General features: G+C 44.5%; 1 protein-coding gene across 2 annotated transcripts in view; it reads right to left on the bottom strand.

Moving 5' to 3' along the window:
- The window catches only part of ELOVL5 (ELOVL fatty acid elongase 5), a 66,898-nt gene that overhangs the window by 21,609 nt on the left and 19,865 nt on the right, over positions 1-25,424 (bottom strand). For both annotated transcript variants that reach the window (XM_052648837.1, XM_052648839.1), the window contains exons 2-3: positions 5,375-5,440; positions 2,113-2,300 (exon numbers count right to left, since the gene is read on the bottom strand). In XM_052648837.1, coding sequence (XP_052504797.1) covers positions 2,113-2,300; positions 5,375-5,432 — 246 coding nt within the window. In that variant the 5' untranslated portion in view covers positions 5,433-5,440. The remainder of the gene's footprint in view (positions 1-2,112; positions 2,301-5,374; positions 5,441-25,424) is intronic.

Genomic DNA, 25,424 nt, shown 5'->3' with positions numbered 1-25,424 from the left:
GGGGCCCAGGTGGGCTCCAGGATCCCTTTAATTTGTTCGGTTATAAAACTCCATAATTGTCCTGTGTTTTAGTATTCACTGGACTATAAGTGCTAAGAAAAGAAAAAAGGGAAAAACCAGTAGCTACAATGAAATTTAAAAGTTGACAAAAGATATGTTATCAGGATATTCCTGAAGGGTTTATGTAAGTACAGGAAAAAAAAAAGTCAGACAAAATAATCCAAAGTAAATATCATCTAATGTGGATACTAGGGTTAATTTTCAACTTGCAAATATCTGCTCTGGCTCTATTTTTATAAACTTGATTTAAGGATTATTGTCCCCTTATCCATTACTTCTCTATCTAAGTTGTGAGTTAAACATATTTAACCTCCTTTGTATATTTCCTACATCTCTATATTCAGGGCTTAGATACTGCTCAACATTTTCTAATGTTTCCACCAAGCTGTCTCGGAGGAAAAATTGGTACTTCCTATTACAATGCTCTTATTAATAGATCTCCCAAATTCAGTCACATGCAGTTGGCAGCAATTTACCCAGCACTTTCCTCCCCTCTTTACCAGTGAATTAGCTGTTTGAGAGGTTAAATTATGAAGCTGTGATTATATCACTAGGGCTTGAGAAATATATACGGCAGATAACATAAGTTCTATAACATTTAATAGTCTTAAATACTTTTTCTCTAGAATATTGCTACGTGTAATAATTAACTCTATAGGAGCCTTCGTAAGGAAATGGCTCTCTTATCTATCAAGTATGGGATAGTATGCGGTTCACTCAGACACCTGACAGCTCACTGCGGCTTTGTCCCTGGAACACAGAGATGAGCACAGGGCTGGGCCCAGGCCTGTCACTGCCCCTGCCTCCAGGCCCGCAGTCTCCATCTCGGAGGCTAATTAAACTGCTTTCACTCTAGAACAGGACAGAAAAGAAGCAAAAAAAGGAGTTGTAAGCATTTCACAGACTGTTGGCACAAAAGCAATGAGAACAGCATCTATAAATTCTTAATCATAAAACCTTTACCTTGCTTTATGAGATTTACGTGGGGGAACCTGACCCAGGCCTCCCTCTGTGGCTGTGTCTCTGACCATCAGACACAGGGCTTCCTACCAGCCCCTGCATCACAGACCCCTGCACATACCCACACAGTCAGACACACCCCCTCACAGCTCGAGGCTGGTGGGGAAATCACTGTAAGAGTCATATTAATTTCTCTCCTTTTCCTCTCCTTGGAGAATTAAAGTCACATTGAAAGGGTAACAATCTAAACAGGAGTACTTGAAAGTATTTATGTATGGCGTCATTCTCCGCCCCAGAGATTTAGGGGTAGTTTTATGCTATAAACCTCAACAGTGTAGTTCTGCTCCTAAAATGCATATAAATCGTGCTTATCCCAGAGACAGCTTTCCTCTCCTACTTTAAAGCCTGACTGTACTGTCAAAACAGGAGGCTTACGTGCTGATCTGATGTTATCTTCCACTCTTACTTAAGCCTTTGAGATCATCAAATTTGGTTTTCAGCATCTTTGTTTTATAGCAGAAACAATCGGGCCTGAACTTACACAGACCATTCAAACCCTAAACACTAACCTATCTACTCTTCTCAGCTTTTTATAAAAATAACTTGTTCAATCTCCAAGCTGTTGACAGTGATCAGATCAAGATGGAGAGAGGCTGGGCTGACCACAAATACACCAGACACAGACTCTGCCCACTTCCTCCCCCGACCACCTCCCAATAAGAATCAGGCATTTATTAAACGCTTCCTAATAAAATGCTCACAGATCTGTTTTTTTGCATTTTGTTCAATTTCTACTCTGTATTTTGCTTGCATGAGAGCATTTCTGAAAATGTTTAATTCTGAGTGTAACACAAAACATACATAACAAAAGAATCAATAGCAAAGGCTTCTATTTTAGATATTCCAGAAGGCACATTTGTACAAATAACTCTAGTGTTTTGAAAAATCGATTTTAGAACATCCTCAAAACGCATTCCTGTACCCGTCCCTCCCCTCCCCTACCCCACCACTGGCCTCCACTCAGGCCTGAGATTCAGGACAGTGACCCAAGCACCCTGAAGCAAGAGGAAGCCGTGTCAGCCTCTGACTTACCTCAAAGAACATATAGAGAGACAGCAGAGTGAGTCCGAGGTTGTACACCACTAGAATCCCCTGGCAGGAGAACGGTTGCCTAGTCTTCATATATTTTGGTCCCAGCCACACGATTAGCAAGTACAGGATGGAGCAGACCAAGGTGGGGACGTAATTGTCCAGAAGAAACCATCCTTCTACTCGAGTATCTGGAAAATTGTAAAAGAAAAAACATTCAGTGATAATAAAGTAGATATAAAAATAATAACAATGTGCTTCGAACATGAAAACATTTTCTCTAACCACAATGTTCCCAAGCCAGAAAAGCAACTCGAAGAGGAACTGTGAGTCTTCAATACATAGGCTCAAGGCGAGGCTCGCATTCATGTTCTAAACAATAATGTGCATACTATCAGGGGCTTTGCAAAATGACTTTTATAAAATCTGTTCTTAAGAATCTTAAAGAAAATAAGGAGAAAGCTCAGATTTTCACTAACTGGATTGATTAACCAGGCTTGCTGAATTACGCATGGGTCAAGGAAACCCTAGAAGTGGCAATCTTTGAGCTCCGAAGCTCGCCATGTCAGCCCAGTGTCAGCCAGTCTCTCTGGCATGTGCAGACTCAGAAAACGTGCCACTTGGCCAGCTCAGAGATTGTCTCTGATTCTCGTCTGTGGAATGCCATGGTCAACAGCAGCAGGAGCGATAACTTTTTAAAAAGTGAGAGTGAAGCGGCAACGACCGGATAAGAGAAAAGCAGAAGCGTGAGAGAGAAGACCTGCATTACTGATTCAAGGACATTACTGATGCAGGAAGGACCTCCTGCCTCCCCTCCCCTCCCCTCGGCAGGAAGGAGGGGGAAAAGGACAGTGGACCAGCCCTTTCTTTGACCTGGCTCAGCTATCTTGCTACTCTCTCTCCAGGGCCCTCTCCCTTGACCTTGCAGGACAAGCACAGCTTAAGGAGAACATACGCCCACTTGGGGAACCACTGTCAGTCTCCTTTCTGGCAGACACCCTAAACTCTCCCAGTGTCTCTTTTTCTTGGCTTCAGAGGGAGACTCCCTCCATCCTCTGCCCACTGATGCTAGCGTGGTGGTGATGGTAGTTTCACTGATCGTGCTTCTCAGAAGCCCTTTAGGGAAGTGGCTGCCCCTGCGAACTTATTAGTAACAAGAGGATTCTTAACACCTAATGTTCTCAGTTCTGGGCCTAAGAAGAACACAAGATCCTATTTAGCAACTAACATCAGACCGTATATATGTTTATGTGTACATAACAACACAAACACAATGATTGCACCTACGAAAACCTCCCATTTCCTTTTATTTAAAGCTGTTTTGCATCTTGCAAATTTATTTTAATTAAATTTCATTTTCTAACAGATCTTCATTTTCCTATGTCACCAAGTATCCAAGTATTTCCTGGGTGAAGTGAAGTCGCTCAGTCATATCTGACTCTTTGTGACCCCATAGACTGTAGCCTACCAGGCTCCTCTGTCCATGGGATTTTCTAGGCAATAGTACTGGAGTGGATTGCCATTTCCTTCTCCAGGGGATCTTCCCAACCCGGGGCTTGAACCCAGGTCTCCTGCATTGTAGACAGACGCTTTACCGTCTGAGCCACCAGGGAAGTCCGTTTCCTGGGTGGCCGGCCCCAACCCCAGGTGGTAAATCCTTAGGGAGGCTAGTCAATCACGAAGCCCTAACCCACCCCCAGGGGACTGGTTCAGATGAGAGCATGTGGAGCCACTGTGGCCCCTGAGCTCTGAGGAGACGACAGTTTGTGAGGTGCTCTGGGGAAGGGTTTTCTGGTTCTTAAAACCATGCAAAAGATTAGACTTTTTTTCCTCCTCTGGAGGTGCAGCCTGGAGCTTCAGCAGCCAATCTGCAACCACAAAAGATTGGGGGCCCGACCTGAGCACAGAGCTGCTGACACACTGAGGACGTAAGGCAGGAAAGAGGGAATGACAAGAACAGGGTCCTTGGGTAACATCATAGAGCCCCTAGAATAACTCAGATCTCATGATGATGTTACCATTGCTGTTGTTCGGTCGTTAAGTTGTGTCTGACTCTGTGAACCCATGGACTGCAGTGCGCCAGGCTTCCCCGTCCTTACAACAGCTCAAACGCATGTCCACTGAGTCAGTGATGCCATCCAACCATCTCATCTTGTCATCCCCTTCTCCTCCTGCCCTCAGTCATTCTCAGCATCAGGGTCTTTTCCAATGAGTTGGCTCTCTGCATCAGGTGGTCAAAGTATTGGAGCTTCAGTCCTTCCAATGTAAGCTAATAATTTTTATTACAGTTTCAGCCATTTAAAATTAGAGTTTTGATCCCACAACACTGAAAGAAGGCATCATCCCAACATGAGCACAGACAGATGGATCTGGCTTGTTCTTTTCCAGGGCCACACAGTAATTTAGCTTGTTTCCCATGGAGCAAGTTTTGACAAGCAGTGCCACTAAGCAGCGTCCTTATACACATCTCTGCTGATTCAAAGGGCATGTGCATTTTAATTTCAACAGAAAACACAACTGCCCTCCAGAGAGGTTACCCCGTTTCTCCACTTCCTCACTATTATCACAGATGGCATAAGCCTTATTGCATCTCTGCCTGACTAACAGATGAAGTTCCTTTTATCGTTTCCTTTGTATTTTAAAAACCATGAGTCAAATGGAGATTCTAGCTGTTTAAAACCCTCTGGGAGCTTTCCTATGAACTGTTCTGTGAACCTCCCAAGTTCCCTCTTTACAGGTGAGATGTTACAGCTGACATTAGAGGAAGGTGTACTATTTGGAGCTGACTTACTTGTCCTGAAGGACAATGAAAGATGAAGGTAAGAAGAGAGCTCAGGCACATATACTTCTCCAGTGACGTGACACACCACAAAAAGATGTTAGAAAGCCCATAAAACTGTAGAAGGGGAAGGCTTTTAAACTCCTATTGCAGCAGTGTATTTTGAAAATCAGATTCAGCTGGAGACTCACAAGAACTGAGCAATCCGTGCCACCAACAGTGGTGAAATCTGTGGCATGCTCAGGCTGTAAGCTTGCAACATAATCCGATCTTCACTAAAGTCAGCAGAGGTTCCCAGCACCTGTGTCTCTGCCCCAGCAGTCAGGGGACGTTGCACCTGTTCACGACTTCAGGACTCCAAGCCCCCGGTATCTAATCACTGGAAAATGAGCATGGTTTCTAGACTGTCTTCATGCAATATTCACAAGTTGCCTATAACAAGGAGTGGCAGGAAGGATGGGAGAGCAAGACTCAAAACCACCTTACCTCGGGGGCCGAGCCATGCCCGGAAATAGGTGCTAAGCGATGCATCGAAGTGCTCCATTTTAAAGCCTATTAAGAAAAGGAGACATTGATTAATCTCTACTCAAAATGCTTTCTGTAGTTTTTTTTTTTTTCATAAAACAAGAACAAATTCTTTTCAGAGAAGACACTCTGGACAAGGTTAGGTTCCTCATGTTCAAACAACAACTTTGTTCAACTCACAAAAGTAATTTACATGCTAAGTTCTCACTGGAAAAGCAAAAGGAAAGACACAATCCCGTGAATTCATAAATAAGCGCCAGTTTTCTGTGCTTCTTCTCTCAGCTCCATAAAAATTCTCTCTGTGAAGCTGACATCTCAGAGGGGAGAAGGACAGAAACGGAGAGAGAGCAGGCAGGAGGAAAGCCCGTCAGGGCAAACAGGACTGCCATGGGGAGGAAATGGCTCCTCTGCAGGGTGTTTTTATTAATCACTGTCCTAGCATGCTTCACATCCACAGCAAAAAATTCACACATTTAAAATGAAAAGAGGCAGTAAGAAAAATCTCATCATTCTGCTCCAACACAACCCCTCAGACCCACTGTCAGAAGGAGCTTACTGGTCCCATTTCTTGGATATACTCCTGGAGGTTTCTGCTGAATGAGAGTTTCTGTAACTGTTGGTTGCAACCCATTAATATCGATACATGATCAAGCCAACTTTACATTAAAAAGAACAAACTAATCATCATAATCAGAGTGCTCTGTCCTTAGGTAGGATGAATAAATGCTGCCATGAATCTTCAGTGTTACTGCACCATTATTTATGAGTGTGATGCAAACTACATTCTTACTGAGGTAAGCACAAAAAGAAAAAAGTTGGGAAAACATGTACGCTGAGTACTACGTGTAGTACGACATCTTGGAGATTGTCTCGTAACAGTGGTTAGAGACCCACCTCCATCTTCAAAGATTCTACAACTCACTACTTGCCCCCCATTTGAGATTTACATTTACAAGTTAGCGAAGCATCTTTTCATCTGTGCATTTATTTACTATATGTTCTATATGAAAGTCAGGAGGCACATTTTTAACTGTCTTGGTCGTTACTATTACAGAAACAACCACAAGTGTTTTTCCTTCCAAGGGCAAAGGCAAAATTGGTTTCATCAACCAGCAGTTTAATGCAACATCTCTCCCTTGGCTGGCCACACTGAAGCCTACGTCTTATCCTTTGCCTAATTTCATGGATAACTACCTTAAAGTAGTTTGGAATTACCTAATGGATTCTAATAGTTACAACAACTGAGTCAACCCAACCTGGTTGTGGGAGGCGCAGGCGTAGCCATCAGTGACATTTTGAAAGCCACAGGTACTAGTGTTCTGGCCCAACATCTGTCCTTCCCTGGGGGTGACTCAGGAGGTCACCTGGCGGACTCCTTTCAGCCAAGAAGGCACCAGCTCCCCACACAACCAAATGCGAACAATTAGACACGCCACCTTTGCCCCTCAGCAGTTACACAACCAGAGAAGCACAACAGGCTGGGAGGGGGTTACGTGGTTCCATGTGGGCTCTTTATCAGACAATCTGGGCTTGAAACCCATTGTCTCCACTTACTATAATATGACCTTGGACCACAAGAGTTATTTAACCTACCCGCTGCTGTTGCTGTTTAGTCGCTCAGTTGTGTCTAACTCGCCTGCAACCCCACAGACTGTAGCCCTCCAGGCTCCTCTGTCCATGGAATTCTCCAGGCAAGAATACTGGAGTGGGTTCCCATTTCCTTCTCCAGGGGATCTTCCCGACCCAAAGACTGAACTTGCATCTCCTGCACTGGCAGGAGAATTCTTTACTGCTGGGCCACCAGAGAAGTCCCTCCCATGTTCCTACCCGCAACATGTGGGAAATAATAATTGCCCCTTGGGGGCAAAAATTCCAGGCTGAGGCAGGAACACACACGCGTAAAATATGTAAAGTAAATGTTGGCATGAAAAAATAAAGCACGCTAAAGGGGATGGGATCGTGGAGCAAAAATTTCCTTTGGAAAATGAAGTTGCCACTTGCAGAAGGTAACCACAGAGCAAAGAGAAAGGGCACTCCAGTTCAAGGGCCGGCTAGGGGCAGTGGCCCAGAGACATCTGTCCCCCTCCTCCTGCCCACCAGGGTTCACAGAAATCAACTCCAAGGCATGGGGAGCATGTGGCCACAGGCTGGCAGGAGAGGCGGCACCTTAGCCGTGCTCACAGCCTGTCCCCACATCCCCTTCACAGTGAGCTCCCCAGCTGCCCAGCCACTGCAGAACAGGACAAAAGGTCCCAGCGAGTGAACTCCTCCCGCTGGGCGGCCCGCCCCGCTGGATGAACTGGGCACTTGCTGAGTGGCCTGTGGGCTGAGCTGTACTCTTTTGTACTTTTCTAATAGAACAGGAGAGGCACGGGGCCCTGCCAAGCCCTTGACACTCTGCCTGGTGATTGGGGATCACGGGAACGGCGTGACCCACTTTGCACAATCCAAGTGCACGGCCAGGTCTGCGGCCCGCCCACCCACGGCAGATTCCCATCTTCTGAGCCACTTGTGGGCCGGGAACGTCACTTCACCACCAGAGTCATCCTACTGGTGGCTCTGGGCGAGCTGGGCCATGCAGGCACACAGCTGCTCTGGACAATCGTACTGGCAGGGACCAAGCCCAGGCACTGGGCCCATGCGAGAGGAGCTCTGGTCCTGAGCTCAGCAAAGAATAAGCCATTCTTTGATGTGACTGGTTCCCCACACTGAGATGGGAAAAGGGGATGTCAGTCCTCCCAGGAGGCTGACCATGCTGACACCAAGCCAAGCATCACCTCCCCACCCTCTTTAACCAGGAGTCCCTGGCACCCACCCAATCTACAGGGGCTTCCAGAACCACAGGTCATGACGGGGAGGGGTTGGATCCATTAAAGAAAAAAAAAAAAAAATCTAACCACGACAGTATCCAAAAGTTCTTCACCAGGTCAAGGGCCACACACACAAAATGATGATAAGGAAAACACGCTAAGGGTCGAAAACAGAGGCGGGTACATTAGAACAGATTTTGAAGAATCCCTCTTTTACGCACATTTTCCAAAAGACACTGTTGAACATTACTTCCCACTACCAAATTCTGGTAACCATGTGGCTGTATTACAATTGTGTCTCACTGTACGTGCCTCACTAAGAAAAGAAATTACTAACTGGGGCTAGGAATTACTCTGTATTAAAAACAGGATGCGACAGAGTTCAGTGCACCTTCACCTAAATCGAGCATTAATCCTGTGACCCCGGGCAAGTTCCTGGCACACCAACTATGCATTTCAGGATTGAGGTTATCCTCAGGCCTAACTTCAGGAGAAGTGTCAAAACTGCCAGAGCTCAGAAAATAAAAAACCTGGAAATAGCAGAGTACAAAAGGCCAAAATCCGAACCCCCTAAAGAGAGCCGGGCTCCTGTGGACGATCCATTTGTCTAGGAGTCAGCTCTGCCCAGAAGAAGTGCCAGGTGAGTCACCTGTGTGAGGCTAAACAAGCTTTTTTTTCCCACTATGATCCAGAATCACACAGAATTTGCTGGAGGCTTGAAATAAGATACTACAAGTTTCCCAGCAAACCAGTCCGCCCCCCACCTCGATTTCCACTTGGCCCTGGAGAGGGACAACAAGCTGCGAGCAAATAAGGCGGAGGGGGTGGCCACAAGGGAAGGTGGCTGGGCTTAAAGAGAGCTGCTCCCGTCATGGTTCTTGAGATGCAGTTATGAGTCTCAGTTAGAGTGCAAATGCTAACCATCTTGGCCATTTACACCAGGAGCTGGAGAAAGCGAGAAACCTGCTGAGCACACGAAAAGTACCAGGATCTTAAGGTAAATCTGCTTCAAAAGATAACCAAGATTTTTAAAAATTACTATAGGAAAGGAGGTTAATTTTCATAAACCTACAACTAGGCTTCTTGGTGACTCTAAAGCTTAGCAGTGAAGATTTATTTTCAGGGTCAAGCCTTGGTTTCTCTTGCTGCCAAGACAGTAGTACCAGGGAGCAGCTAGTCTGCTTTGAAAGCTCCCTTTTCTGTAAGAAATCAGTCAAGTCACACTGCTCTCGGCAGACACTTAACTACTGTTAACTTCCTCATCATGCCTTGTTCTACTTGTTTACTCATTTAGAATCTCACGGTCCAGCTAAAAATGAGTCAGCTAAGCCAAGCTTCCAGCTCCCCGGGGTCAGGAGGAAGTCTCCCTCCGCTTTCTGTTCTCCGACCCATTCACCCCCTTAACAGTCCACTCCTGTTAAGCAGGCAGGGGAATGCTGTTCAGGTCGCTGCCAACAACACAAAACATTAAATGGTACTTTAATTTGGTAGTCACAACACTGTTTCTTGACTTTACAAAGGTTTTTCTCAGCTGGAAAATCAGCTCAGGAGTGAGAGGAGGAAGCTAACCACACCTGCTCAGAAATGTTCAAATATAAAACTATCCTAAAGACCCTCAAGGGGAAAAACATCCAAGTACTTCCAGATAGGAAAGCAAGTTGATGAGAGAATCCCTTCAGAAAGCCGGCACTTAAATAGGTATTAACTCCAGATTACATCCTGGCTTGGAAGAAATTATCTGCCACATCGACAGTGGCCTCCTCCCTCTGACAACTCAGGAATCTGTGCCTTTCCTCCTTCCCCCACAGGTTTCTCATACTTTCTTACCCTTGTTCTAAGGGCACGTCCAACTCCTGTTAATGTTCTGATGGAGTCGTTTTCTCTGGCTGTGTACGGAGAAAGGACATGGCTCTGTCTGGGCTTCAGACAAATCACTGCAAAGCTGGGGCACCACCAACTCCAGCTGCAGGTCAGCAATGTGGTTGAAGGCTGAGGCCCTCATTCTGGTGCAACGGACAATCGAAGGGAAGCTAAGTGCTGCCACACTCAAGTATTCCCTTATACAAAAATTAGACAGGTTAGGTACTTCCCTGGTAGTCCAGTGGTTAAGAATCTGCCTTCCAATGCCAGGGCCATGGGTTCGATTCCTGGTCAGGGAACTATAATCCCACATGCCACGGGGCAGCTAGAGAAGCCGGCACACCGCAAAGAAAAATCCCGACTGCGGCAACTAAGACCCATCTAAATCAGATAAGTAAATAACTATGAAAGCTTTTTTTAAATTTAAAAAAAAAATTAGGTTAAAAGGGAAGCCCCCTCCATTGTCTCCAGCTCCTTGACTGGCCACCAGTTAACCGAAAAGCACTATTCTAACCATTGCCGGAGAAGGATATTCCATTCTTTTAAAGCGGTGGAGGATCACCCAGGGGCTCTGTTCTTAAATGAATCATCTGTGGTCCTTCCTCCCCATTCTGTCTTTATGCTCTTTCCAAGGCCCAGGTTAGATGTCAAATGACTCCCCCTCCTTGGCCTCTGGTAGCTTCCAGGGGGTATTCTTATTCACAACTAAAGAATATCATCAAAGTTCTTCTCCTACTAGAAACCCCACCCACCAACTCACTTACCCCACAAGCATCTGGAGAAGGGTTCACTGTAGAAAATTACTCTTGGATGACTTAATTTTCATTTGAAATCAGGAGAATAAGACAGGTGACATTTGGCTTGGGTTGAAGCACACTGTCATTTAGAAGACAAAGCAAATCTAGACACAGAAAACCCCCTGCCGGTGGATACAGACCGGACTGCTGCAGATGGGTGGAGAGCTCCGCTCCCCTGAGGAGCTTAGATAACAGAAACTCATCAATCCGCACAAGGCTGCGGGGAGACAAGGCAAAAGGTCAAGCGTCGGGATCAGGTCGTCTGGTGACTGATTTTATTTCTGTGTTCCCGGTGATGCTGAGAACGACTGCCCTTCATGCCACCAGTCACTGGAAAGGCAGCTGACTCACTAAGTTAACAGATATTTAACAATCACCTACTGTGTGCTAAGCAGTGTATGCTTCCTAGGAAAACGGCAGAGATGGACATCCCTCTGCCCTCCTGAAACAAAGTGGTAAGCAGTGTATTCACCCATGATGGTTGGATAAGAGACCCTAGAAATTTCTGGTGGCTCAGATGATAAAGAATCTGCCTGCCAATGCGAGAGACCTGGGTTTGATCCCCAGCCTGGGAAGATCCCCTGGAGAAGGGAATAGCAACCCTCTCCAGTATTCATGCCTGGAGAATTCCACGGACAGGGGACCCTAGAGGGCTAGTCCATGGGGTTGCAAAGAGTCGGACACAACTGAGCGACTAAGATACAAGACCTATTTGGGAAGTCAGTGGGAAAATGGTGGCAATTCACCTTGGCCTCATCTTCAGATGCCCATCAATACTTTCACTATCTTAATCAGTGATAAAATTACAGGCTGACGTTTAAAGTGCTGTGACTGTCAGTCACCCTGTAATTATGTGCTCATTTGTTCACAATCCCCATTAAACTCCAAGCTCTTCAAGGGCAGAACCTCTGGCCTTCTCATTTGTATATTCAGAGCCTGGAGCTATGCCTGACAGACTGCTAATTCCTGGCTGAAAACATGAATGAATAAACCCACATCTCAGAATCACCTAGAAGCTTTAAAAAACAAATTTTTCGGGGACCCACTTCTAGAAAATGATTTAGTAGTCAAGGCACTGAGAAATTTTTTTTTTTTAAGTTCCTTCGGTAATTTTGATGAGTAACCTTCTCTGGGAACCACTTCTGTGTATATAAACTGGGCTTTTGGACACTAATGAAATCTGCAGCCGACAGTATCCATATTACATATTACAATGACAGTCTAGACTAGGATAGTAGTCAAGGACAAAATGTTTTTGATTCCTACAAACTAAGTTACAACTCCCTGTTTGTTCTAGCTCTACCAGCAGGAGCAGGGAATGGGGTGGGGAGGTCATCTCTAAGCCCATTAAGTTAGAGATCAGTTATATTTTAAAAACACAGTATCACGTAGCATATATACCATATAGTCAGCACATATTAAGTAGTGTAAAATCCTTGTCCACTCTGGAATGCTGTTATAAAGAATACTCCCCGGTAGTAGTTGGTGGTTGTGGTTGTTCATGTCCGACTCTCTGCGACCCCATGGACTGTAGCCCATCAGGCTCCTCAGTCCATGGGATTTCCCAGGCAAGAATACTGGAGTGGGTTGTCATTTCCTCCTCCAGGGGGTCATCCTGATCCAGGGACTGAACCCAACTCTCCTGGCAGGTGGATTCTTTACCACTGAGCCTCCAGGGAAGCCCTTAACCAGCACTTCCCAGGCTGATAGATGTCAATGGTGGCCAGGTCTGCAAAGCTCAGCCAGGGAGCATCTGCCTTGCTGCCTGTGACCCCCAGCAGCTGTTCTCGGCACAGGATGGATTCAGTAACCACGTGCCTGGTCACACTAATTTGGGTAATACAAAGGTGTCACCGAGTGGCTGCCAATGCCAGAACTCACCGCACATACCTGCCCTCAGCCGACTAGACACACTACCTGGAAGGACGCAAGGTGGAAAATGGGAAGAATCTGGACCCTGGCCGAGTGGTGGGCTCAGGCTCCATTATTGTCAGTCCTATACTCAGACACTTCTGATCGGTGTCATTTCCTGGATTAGAGGACTGAGGTGTCTTCACATGAACTTGGCATCTGCGGAAGGCAGCCCCTAAGATGGTCCCCAGCGATCCCCTCCTGCACTGGACCGGGGCTGTGGGTGTGACCAGCGGAATACAGCAAAAGGGATTGTGTGCCCCTTCTGGGATGAGGTTATAAGAGCCACTGTGACTGGCATTGTGGTCAGCACGCTGCTCAGATGACTAGCTGCTCCGGGGGGTGCCAGCTGCCCTGTTGTGAGCCATTCTGCTCGGAGGCGGGGGGTATGCACAAAGAAACCGAGGCCTCTCCCAATGACCGCTCCATGAGTAAGGAAGTGGACCCTCTGGCCTGGGCCTGCCGGTGACTGCGGCCCCACAGCCAACTCATCACAGAGCTTGAGCCAGAACCACCCAGCTCAGCCTCTCTGGGCCTCCTGACCCTCAGAGACTGTGTGGGATAATAAATGTCTGCTGTTTTAAGCTGCTGAATTCTGCAGTAACCTGTTACTTGGCAATAGAGTAAACTAACAGGTCAGTGGGGGTTAGAGGGGGTGTTTCAAAGCCAACTCCCCTTTCCCTTGCTGATTTTCCTTCTGGTTACCACACTCAACTGAGGCACCAAATAGAAACATGGCCCTAACACACACACACACACAGACACACACACACACACAGACACACACACACACACACACCTTGATTTAACTAGAACTGGGAAGGAAATGAAAAGGCTTGTATACTCTAAAGCACAGAATCTGGTTTTGAAAAGAGTATAAAACTTTCATTGCTAGTCTGAAGCTTGACAGACAAGGAATCTAACATTTATTATCTATTACACACCCAGATTTTCAAAGGCTCAGTGGAGACTTATCCCCATTTTCTACATGAGGAAATTAAAGTTCAGAGACTTTGAGTAACCTGGCCAAACAACAAACAGATCCATTTAGTTATCTGCAGGTTTATATGACTTAAAGCAGCCAGGTGTCCTGGTTTATTGGAACTTGGTTTCCTGGGACTCAATATGAGGGAAAGAAAAAGGCACATTAGGATAAGAGTCAGTTACTCTACTATGTATGAATCTTGTGCTCTCTGCAAACCACCACACAGCCGACTTTTTTTTAAAAAGTACTTCTTAAAGCTATCATTTTGACAGCTTGTGATCTGCAATGAATTTTGAAATGTCACCAGTGAAAATGAAAACCACAAGCCTTTCTAGCCTTTAATCTCACAGGATCCAAGAAAGACTTTTTTCCCGCAAAAAAGTAAAACAATTACTGTTATGATAAAAGCCAGCAAGGAAAATTTTCAGCCTGAGTTTCTGCAATTGGGTCCACAGAGGATGAGTAGGCAATGGTTCACCACATCCAGCCTCCTGGGCCCTTGAAGATATGCACCCAAGTCAGGTGCTCTGGCATGAGGTGTAGGCAGGGCCACAGTCTCCTCTTCCTCTACACAAGCCCAGAGAGAGCCTGCTGACCCCACTGGCAAGTGCTCTATTAGCAGTGCCCAAGGGATCCCCCTACGTGGTAGGTCAGGGGGCTACCAGTCAGCAAGGCAGTACCATGCCAATAGCTCTGGTCCTTTCACTTTTAAAAAGATCCATGTAACACCCACCAGAATGCTGTAATCATAAACACAGTTGTCGGTGAGGACATGGAGAAACTGGAACACGCATACATCATTTGGGACTGTCAAATCATACATCTGATGTGGAAAACAGCTTGGTGGGTCCTAAAAAAGTGAAACACAGAGCTACCATATGACCCAGTAATTCTACTCCTAGGTAAGCGCAGAAGAAATGAAAACAGATGTTCACATAAAAACCTGCACACAAATATTCACAGCAGCGATATTTATCATAGCCTCACCAAAAAGGTGAAACCCCATTTCCACCAACTGATGAATAAATAAAAGGCGGTATTGTATGTTTTTCATTCGTAAAAAGGAATGAAGTACCGATGCATGCTGCAACACAGACGAACCTTGAAAACATTACGCTAAATTACACAAGTCGGACACAAAAGGTCACATATTATACGATTCCATTTTGTAGGCAATGTCCAGAATAGGCAAATCCATACAGACAGAAAGTGCATTAGTGGTTGCCAGGGGCTGGGGAGAGAAGGATGGGAAATAACTGCCCATGTGTATGGGGTTTTTGAGGTAATGACAATGCTCTGGAATTAGATGCACTTAAAATTAAAAATAAACATTAAAAAAACAGAGATATTTTTAAAAAGCCTTAAAATTCTGCATTCTCAAGCTCACTTGTAGAAATCCTTATACTAATAAAATAAAAGCAGAAGTGCATTAGGATTTACTTATACGATTGTCATCAGTGATAGCAGCAGCAGAAAAATTGGGGGGGACCTTTAAATTTAAATATCCATCTAAAAGAAATTTGCTAAATTATGGGACAGGCACACAATTAAACAGTATGTTGTTATTAAAATGAAGCTCCCGGGCATTTATCCCACGGAAAAGACTGACGCTCCCACAAAAGCCTGTACATAAATGCTCAGAGCAGCTTTATCTGTAACAGCACCAAATCAGAAACACCCAAGGTGGTCCTCAAAAGGTAATTAAACAAACCCTGGGTACATCCACATCAGGGAATACTTCTCAGCAACAAAAAGAACACATTGCTGATGCATGTAACAACCCAGATGAATCCCCAGAGAGCTAATGTGAGCAGGGGTGGGGGGGGGGTGTGTGGAGAGGGGAGCCAACCCCCTTATATAACATTTTGAAATGACAAAATTACAGAGATGGAAAAGAGATAAGTGGTTGCCAGGGGTTAGAGATGGAGTGAAGGCAGGAAAGAAGCTAAAAAGGCAACATGTGCGGATGGAAACATTCTACTTCTTTTCTCTAACAATGTCAGCAACCAGTTGTGGTACCAGACTACAGTTCTGCACCATGCCCCCAGGGAGGAGGAATTAAGTAAAGGATACTTGGGATCTAGAATCTCTGTGTTATTTCTTACAACTGCTTATCAACCTGAAATTACCTCAAAATAACAAATTACATTTTTTAAAAAAGATCCACAAAAGTGAGCCCAGTAAGCAACTGACGTTTTAAAAAATTCAAACACCTCCCTTGCACCACCCACTGACACAGAGTTGTGACCTTCTGGCATCCTAAAAGTTTCTGCCAGAAGGGAACAGTGTGAATTATGACCTCATTCATGAAAACTTAACCTTTCACCTAAATGTTAGAGTTCCCAGTATTTTAGTTTTCATATCTGTCTAATTTAGTTTTCCAACATGATTTACCCAGACTACGCAGGTGATGGGAGTACTATTTGAGCAGTTTAATGTTTTCTTTTGGCAGTGCCTCTAGCCATATAGGATATTAGTTCCCTGAGCAGGGATTGAACCTATGCCCCCTGCCGTGGAAGCATGGAGTCTTAACTACTGGACTGCCAGGAAAGTCCCCAGTCTAATGTTCTGACTAACTTCAAGGGACCATACCTCTCACACAGGCTTGTTTTCAGAGAGTAGGAAAATCATCAAGCATACCAAATAAAATCTTCCCAAATAAAATCAAAGCTTTGATGATTTGGGGGCATTCTGTGATCCTGAAGGGTTCTAGAGTCCAAATTCTGAACGTCCCATCAAATCTAACGGAACCATGGATGAAAGCAGGCATAGGTAACTAGGATACATCTGTAAATCTATTATGCTTGTCTGGTTTAAATACGAACTTCATGTCCTCCGTTATTTCTGTGCCATTTTCTATTCTCCTACACAGAACACAGAAAACTTTAGGTATCAATATAGTTTCGAGTTGTCACATTCTAGATGCTTTTTGATTAAAATATCAAGAAAAGCTTATTCCATTATGAAAAATAAAAACTGCTTTCTTCTATCTCTGGAGCCATTTTCTTGTCAATCCAGTGAAAAGCACAAAGCGGTGAAGAAGCACTTTTATCAAGTGGAGGAGTCCTACCGTTCTGGGATCCCAGTTTCCTGGGTGTGTGCGGTGTAGGTGGCAAGTCCTATCCTGCAGGGGGCCCTGGTGTCCCTGGATGGGAAGGAGGCTTCGACACCCACAGCTGCCCAGAGCACAGACACTGGCCAGCAAGGGTTGTGGGGTCTTCTGTAACCCTCTCTGGAAATTCTCCAGCAAGATTAGATCTCTTCCGAGCAAAGCTTTTCTTTTCACCAAGTGCTACTTTCAACGACTGTGCCACTGTGTTTAAAACCCCCTTGGCGACCATTAAAAGTGAAATACAGAGAATGAGGCCCTAAGGTGATTCCATTTTAGTGGAACTCCAAGTATTTCAGCAAGTCACATGAGTGTAACTGAATATTCTGACTGGCTAAGAACAAGATTTTCCCTTCATTTCAATTCTCCCCAAGTAACAGCATTCAACTCAAAGCTGTCATAAAAGTCATTTTGCTGTAACAAAATGAAGATTCAGAAGCCAGTGATTGGATTAGCATGAAGTCAATTAGGTGCCCACCTACAGCCAGAACATGGAAAGCGAGGCACTAAGAGGTCTGAAAGTGAAAATCAAGGGCACAGTTAAGGAGGAGAAAAACATATTTATGTATAGAACTTGCAAGACATCTTTCCAGGAGAGCTCAATCAGGAAATTTCAAGAAAAGAATTTAGGCGGTAAAATGGCACACATTACTATTTAGCAACAGGCCTTTCATGGGCATCAAATGTGTTTAAGGAATCACGGTAAAGGCAGACATAGGCAATGTGGTCCGTTGATCAGAAATCGAACTATTGTCTAGCTGGAACTCAACAATCTTAGCTCAGTTAAAAACACAAATGTTCCAAGACAAGACATTTAACTGGGGGGGAAGGGACAGATATAAAAGAATACATGATATCCTACTTTGACCTGGGAAAATTATCACATATTCCTAGAAAGAACCAAATAAATGCACTTGAAGAAAATTAATAGGACTACAGAAGCAGTGACATGTTGAAAATGTATTATGGCTTTCTCCAATGATGATCTTCATATACATGAACAATTTAATATATACCCTCAGGTTGGAGAAGGGAAGGGAGTGTGTCTTGTTAGCTCAGACTGCTATAACAAGAATACTATAGACAGGTGGTTTAAACAACAGACCTTTAATTCTCACAGTTTGAGGGGCTGGCAAGACCAAGGTCAAAGTTCACTGAAACCTTTCCCAAAGGCCTCATCTCCAAATACCATTGCACTGAGTTAGGGTTTCAACATATGAACCATGGAAGGGAGGGCGCGGGTGGAATGGAGGCACACAAACATTCTGTCTGTAATAACAAAGAGGTGGTTTTAAGAGATAAAGGGAATGACTGTTTACAGAGTCTAAAGAAAATTGCTACTTTTAAAAAACCTAGCCTCTAAAGTGAATCATTTTCATTCAGTCACTCCCTCAAGTTATCAAAACACATAATCTCTACTTTACAAAAGGGCTGCGTTCCAGATTGTTGATGTTCTTGCATGCATCCTTCCAGATAGTTGACGTTCTTGCGTGCATCCTCAGTCGTGTCCAACTCTCTGAGACCCCATGGACTGTAGCCTGCCAGGCTCCACTGTTCATGGAACTTTCCAGGCAAGAAAACTGAAGTGGGTTGCTATTTCCTTCTCCAGAGGATCTTCCCAAACCAGGGATCAGTCTGTCTTTTACGTCCTCTGAATAGGCAGGCGGATTCTTCACCACTGTGCCACGCTGGGCAGCCCTGTGATCCAGATGTAATTTATAAACTAGTCATCTGGCATTTGGAAAATTCTATTTTCCATAGAAATTGTGATATTTGTAGCTCTAGACCTTTTGGGGATTCCACTCCAATTGTAAAAATATGATTAAAGCAAAAGTTAAAAAAAAAAAAATGATGACAGAGAGTTTGGGTAAAACTGAGAGAGTCTCCCCACATCCTAGGAACCCTCAATTCCCAAATTAGGAGCCCTAGCTGTAAACGGCTGACAGATCTCCAGATGGGCCCTAAACTAATACTGAACTGATAATGAAGTGCCAACTAGTCCTACAAGAAAAAAATCTCTCAAAATGTGTGTGTCATGTGGGTTATTACCTTCTGGGTTCTGACACTTTCACACTATAGTATGATCTTCGGTAGGCTGTACAGACTTCAGTTTATTGATCTATAAACATGTGCAATAATGCCTTCATCCCACAGGATTCTTGTGAGATTATAAGAGACACTTGGGGGCAATGCATGGGCACCTCAATTCAACTCCAAGCTGTCAAGACACACGTGGCAGCTGTTTTTATGATCATCAAACATACATTCACGGCATTCTGGGAGGGACTGGGACACGGACCATAGGACAGTACAGCCGCCTCCAGAGAAGTCAGAGTCTCACGGGAGAGAGAAGAGGTAACTAACAAGCTGAAGGAGATGCCCTGACAAAGGATGTGCAGATTCTACGCAGGGACCAGTGGGTCACAGGGGCACGTGTGAGGCTTGCCAGTGGGAAATGGGATGGGAGGAGGAGAGAGGAAAGTGAAAACCTATGTTGGAGAAGCAGGTAAGAGTGCTAGTGTTTGCTTTTAAACTGGGGGTGGGTGGAAGGCTGGAAAGAGGGTGATTATCAAGGCTGTCAGAAGACTGCCACAATAGTCCACGCAGGAGATGGAGGCACTGTGAGGCCATGGCAGGGGAGGGAATCAGGCAGGGGCCACAGGAGAGATGGCAGGAAGGCGAGGTGAGGGAGAGGAGGAAACCCACGGGTTCTGACTCTGCACCCCACAGGCATGATAGTCAATGAGTCAGGGAGCACAGAGTCATAGGGGTGGGGGGAAGGGAAATAGGGAAATTCTGAGGATCTTAGAAATGTGCTGTCAGCTACTAATTATATTCATCACAGACCCATCGTGCCTGCTGAGTCAGGAGGCAGGCCGTGCACTGAGTTACTGAGTGCAAACTAGTGAACGTTCTCTGTAATGACATGTTCTCTTGTAAGAAAAGTCTGCAAGATGAACTGGGCACTGAGTCTGTCATGTAAAGTATAAGAAGTTCAAGGTTAAATAAGCTAGGACCTAAGCCACACATGTGTTTAGGGATTTGTGCTCTTGCTAAGAAAACACTAAGCCAGCTATGCTCTAACCTGAATTACACACTTGAGGGAGGTTGAATTATTTAGCAAATTGCTATTTCGCTCCAGTAAATGGTGTGCTAATGACTGCTAACGAAAAAGTTTTCCAAAGTTACTCCCCCATCCCATCTCTCCAAAAGAATCTGAAAGCCACTTAGGACAGCCCAGCCCACCTTTTCAAATGATTTTTCTTATTTTCAAGTCCTTTTCTCTGAAGAGCAGCATGATGATACTAATGGCAACTAACAGTCCTTACTATGTGCCAGTCGTTCTGCTATAATTGTACGAGGATGGCCTCACTTGACCCCCACCAGCATTTTCCACATCCCCTTCTCACAGGGGAGTACACTGAGGCGGAGGGCAGTTAAGTCCTTTATCCAAGGTCACGTCCATAGCAGGTAGACTGACTCCAGAGGCTGTTCTTTTAACCATCACTCTAGTTTCTATGTTACAATAAAAATAAAAAAGGGATGTTTATTGCAGAAACTTGAAAAAAATCGAAGAGGGCTTTTTTGGGGGGCGGGGTGGGGGGAAGGGGTTTATTTTAAAGTAGAAACAAAAAGCCTCCGAGAGTGTGGCAAAATCTACATCCCTCTTTCTGCCATTTACAAACAGAGTGACCTTGGGCAAGCCAACCTCCGAAAGCCTCAATCACCTCACCTGAAGTATTCCCTGTAAATGGAAGTGTAAATAATACCTAATTGGATGAAATGGTTAGTGTATAGCATTTGGCACAGAGCTATGGTGTTGGAGAAGACTCTTGAGAGTCCCTTGGACTACAAGGGGATCAAATCAGTTGATCCTAAAGGAAATCAGTCCTGAATATTCATTGGAAGGACTGATGCTGAAGCTGAAACTCCAATACTCTGGCCTCCTGATGCGAAGAACTGACTCATTTCAAAAGACCCTGATGCTGGGAAAGATTGAAGGTGGGATGAGAAGGGGATGACAGAGGATGAGATGGTTGGATGGCATCACCGACTTGATGGATGTGAGTTTGAGTAAGCTCTGGGAGTTGGTGATGGACAGGGAAGCCTGGCGTGCTGCGATCCATGGGGTCACAAAGAGTCGGACATGACTAAGCGACTGAACTAACACTACATAATAAATATAGAAATGAAATACAAATATATTTCACTTTTTTTCTGGGCTTTAACAAAGCATATACCTGTATAATCTTGCATTTCAACACTGCAGCAATTACTTTCTTCATAAATCTAATCTAAGCTTTGGAGTAATGTTTATATAAATGCTTTCATTATTCCATTATCAATCATTTAGTCTGTTTCCAAATCTTTAGCATTCTTAAATAACATTGTGATGAACATCTTTGCACATAAAACTTTAATTGTGTATTATTTTCTTGAATGAGATTCCCAGAAGTTGGCCAATTATGTCAAAGAGTCTTCATATAATATATCTTGCAAAATTTCTTTCCAAAACACTTTCACCTATTAATGTTCCCACCTGCAGGGAATTTGTGAGTAGTCTATAAAACTGCATCCTGGCCAGGACTAGGTAATGTTATGAAGGAAAAAGAGGTGTTTTTTTTAGTCTGATACAACATGTTCTATGTTATTAAGAATATAAATCATACAGAAAGCCCAATAGCTGAAGAAACATAGAATATATCTATGTAGTCATTTCTGGCAAATGGTTGTAAAGGAAAAATAATAAATTCTGTGTATCATCCACTTTCTGAAAGATTGATTTGTGAATGTAAGCTGGTATTTAATTGGTCACTTAAGTTTTTCTGGGCTTCCCTGGTAGCTCAGTTGGTAAAGAATCTGCCTGCAGTGCAAGGGACCCAGGTTCGATCCCTGGGTCGGGAAGATTCCCTGGAGAAGGAAATGGCAACCCACTCCAGTATTCTTGCCTGGAGATTCCCATGGACAGAGGAGCCTGGTGGGCTGCAATCCATGGGGTTGCTAAGAGTTGCACATGACTGAGCGACTCACACAGGTTATTAGTAAATGGAACTTGTCTGCATTCCACAAAGATCCCCCCTTAAGGCCAGGAATTCAGTCTAGCTAATAATTTTTAAACCAAGGAAGCATGCATCTTACACACACAATAGTAATCTTGCATTTAACAAAGTACACACCAAGTGTTTAAGTATCTATTTTGCCTAGGGACATGGGCTATTTCTTAAAAAACAGAATCTACAAACCCAGTCACAAAGGAGCCCCACAGAATATCAGTAAACCCAGTTCTAGTAACAGAGGCTCATAAAACTAGCTTTTAAAAAGCCAAATGTTTTCTGTGTTTAAGAACTTTAAGTAAGATGGTGCTTCCAGGTGGTTTTTAACTGTGTATATAACATTCTGGAGAGGACAGGCCATTGTTTGCTCATTAGTAGCCAAGCCAACCAATTCCGTTTATGTCACTTGTATTATTGTCAGTAAAAAGCATCATAATACAGCTTTTTTTTTTTTTCCAAACCCCATGTGGAGGCACTGAGTCAGCAGTCAGAAAAATAGCTTGACTTGCTCACAGAGAAAGTCCCCATGCATTTCACAGGATACAAATGAGAAGCCCCAAGGAGTCCTCTCACCCACACCCAGAACAAAAAAGTTGAACCCAAAGCTTCAACTGAGAATCAACCAACTGCTACTTGCATCGTAAAAATCCTCCTGACGATAAGGGGGCCACCCTTGGGGAAAACGAAGCCCCAGTGAAAGAAAACTTGGACCCACAAAATGTCAGGCGGGCACTGGGATAAGCTACCCCAGGTCTAATAGGATGAAACAGCATTAACTCTGGCCTGATTTGTTCCAGGATCAAACAAACCTTGGATCATCACAGACTATAATGCCTCACTAATGAGTTAAGAGGATTTCGTTACAAAAATCATAATATTCTTCCTTTAGAGAATCCCCGCCATCAGGGTGGTAAGATCATTAAAAATAAAAAATACAATGATGTTCATGAGAGTAGTAACTGACACTGAATACTCACTGTGTTTAAGTGTCACTCCAGGCACCCTGACATGCACCACCTATTTCAAATTTTTGTAACATTGTAAAGGGTCTTTTGCCCATTTTACAGAGGAGGAAACGGAGGCTCACACACTGGAGGGTACTATACATGATGACAGAGCCTGTACTTGCTTCAGAGGATACAAACTAAGCTCTTAACTACTGCTCAAACTAAAATCAGACTAAATTTACCTTGGCAAGGAAAATACAAAAGGGCATCCAAAAGCCACCTTCAAATATGTATAACACACTGTTGGGTTCTAAGCAACAAACTAAGGTTTTGTAAGGAATGATTTATGCCCAAGGCATCCTAACCACCAAGACAGAGGCGTGCAAAGCAGAATGTCACTGGGCCCATGGTTACGACACACCTGATTTTGTTTTTCCTCCCCATTCAAATGAACGAGAAAGAAGTTTGGTGTCCTGCACGCAGCATCAGTGCGGTCCTATTAAATCTTACGTAGCAAACCTGCTTAGAAATGATAGAAAAGCAAATAAAAGTGATAAAGTAATTTCAGTGAGGCTATGACTGAAAAAAATCTCACATGGAAACGTCTGGTTTGAGTGCCCTGAGGGATAACATAATATGGAATGAGAAATGTGTCTACCATGTGCAGCCCTTGTCGGTTTCTAGAGCCAAGATGAGTAATGAATCCTCAAATTTCTTTAAAATATTTTTCCAGTAGTCATGTACAGATGTGAGCTGGACCATAAAAAAGGCTGAGCAACGAAGAATTGATGCTTTTGAACTGTGGTGTTGGAGAAGACTCTTGAGAGTCCCTTGGACTGCAAAGAGATCCAACCAGTCCATCCTAAAGGAGATCAGTCCTGGGTGTTCATTGGAAGGACTGACGCTGACGCTGAAGCTGAAGCTCCAATACTTTGGGCACCTGATGTGAAGAGCTGACTCACTGGAAAAGACCCTGATGGTGGGAAAGATCGAGGGCAGGACGAGAAGGGGACGACAGAGGATGAGATGGCTGGATGGCATCACCAGCTCAATGGACATGAATTTGAGCAAACTCTGGGAGATAGTGAAGGACAGAGAAGCCTGGCGCGCTGCAGTTCATGTGGTTGCAAAGAACTGGACACAAACGTAGTGACTGTGTGTGCCTAGTCGCTCAGCCATGTCTGACTCTTGTGACCCCACAGACTGTAACCTGCCAGGCTCCTGTGTCCTTGGGATTTTCCAGACAAGAATACTGGAGTGGGTTTCCATTTCCTTCTCCAGGGGATCTTCCTGACCCAGGAATTGAACCCAGGTCTCCTGCATTGCAGGCAGATTCTACACTGACTGAGCTACAAGGGAAGCCAGACTTAGTGACTGGAGAACAACAAACAACAAAAACGACACATATAATCAGTTATGGATCTATCTCTAGATATTACACCAACTGATGCAATTAAAAATATGCTTGACTCCACAACTGTCCAGTCTATTAGAACAAGGATATGCAGGTAGAAGATATAAAAAATAAAGACACCTACAGCAATGAGTTTGGGATAATGATCTAGTCTTAGACCAAGAGAAAAAGCTGAGGAATGCTCTATTGTCAGATCAGCATGTTTCCATCTACGAAGAGGATCAAGAAACAGTGGAAATAGCTTGACACAGAAGAACTTTCAGAGACATGCAAACAGCAGAGAGAGCCCGTGGGATATTACATAAATAAGCACTTTCCCTCAAAGGCTGGGAGTACAGATTAACCTGAGGCCAAGGACTATTTTTTGGACACTAATAACCCCACTCCCTTGAAAAAGATAGAAAGGCACTATGCTAAAGGTTACCAGGTCTCCTGACTCTGTTCTGCCCCCAGGCCCAGTTTCCAAGGTAAAGATCCCAGCAGGGGGTTGATTTCTGTCAGGAAGGTTGGTGCCCAGCTGGTCCTTCAGGATGCTATGTGTGTCGCTCTCTATTTACTCCTGACCAACCTCTCAGGGGTTTAGGGTCCTGTTCAAGAACAAAACCATGTATGGAGAAAAACTACAGCACCGAAGAATCATTCGGGTATTACTCTTCAGAACAAATTCTAGATTAAGATAGCCATTACTGCATCACAAACCAGGCACATGATACTTACATCCAAATGTCAAACCTTATCTATTCCAGTGCCCACATCTTATTTATCACAGGAACTGAGGATAGGAGCCCCCTGTGGATTGGACAAGCATCCCAGCCATTTACATACACTCTTCTTGATGGAGGGGACTGGGAGGAATCCACAACTGTCCAGTCTATCTGGAATCACATACATGTAGAAAATTAAGACCACAAGGAGCCTGGTAAAAGAGAAGCAGCACCAAAGGGGTGAGCACAGAGGGGAGGAGGGAGAGATCTGGGGCTGGGGCACCCAGGGAGACGTCCGCAGAGGAGTGGAGCTAGGACCCATCCTTAAAAGAGCAGTGGGAGTGGTCAGGCCAAGGGATTTGGGAAAAGGGCTTCCCTGGTAGCTCAGATGGTAAAGAATCTGCCTGCAATGGAGCAGAC

Source organism: Budorcas taxicolor, chromosome 11, assembly GCF_023091745.1.
Source record: "Budorcas taxicolor isolate Tak-1 chromosome 11, Takin1.1, whole genome shotgun sequence".
NCBI classification, from domain to species: domain Eukaryota; kingdom Metazoa; phylum Chordata; class Mammalia; order Artiodactyla; family Bovidae; genus Budorcas; species Budorcas taxicolor.
The sequence above is the reverse complement of the archived record's forward strand: the minus strand, read 5'-3'. Positions and strand labels throughout refer to the sequence as shown.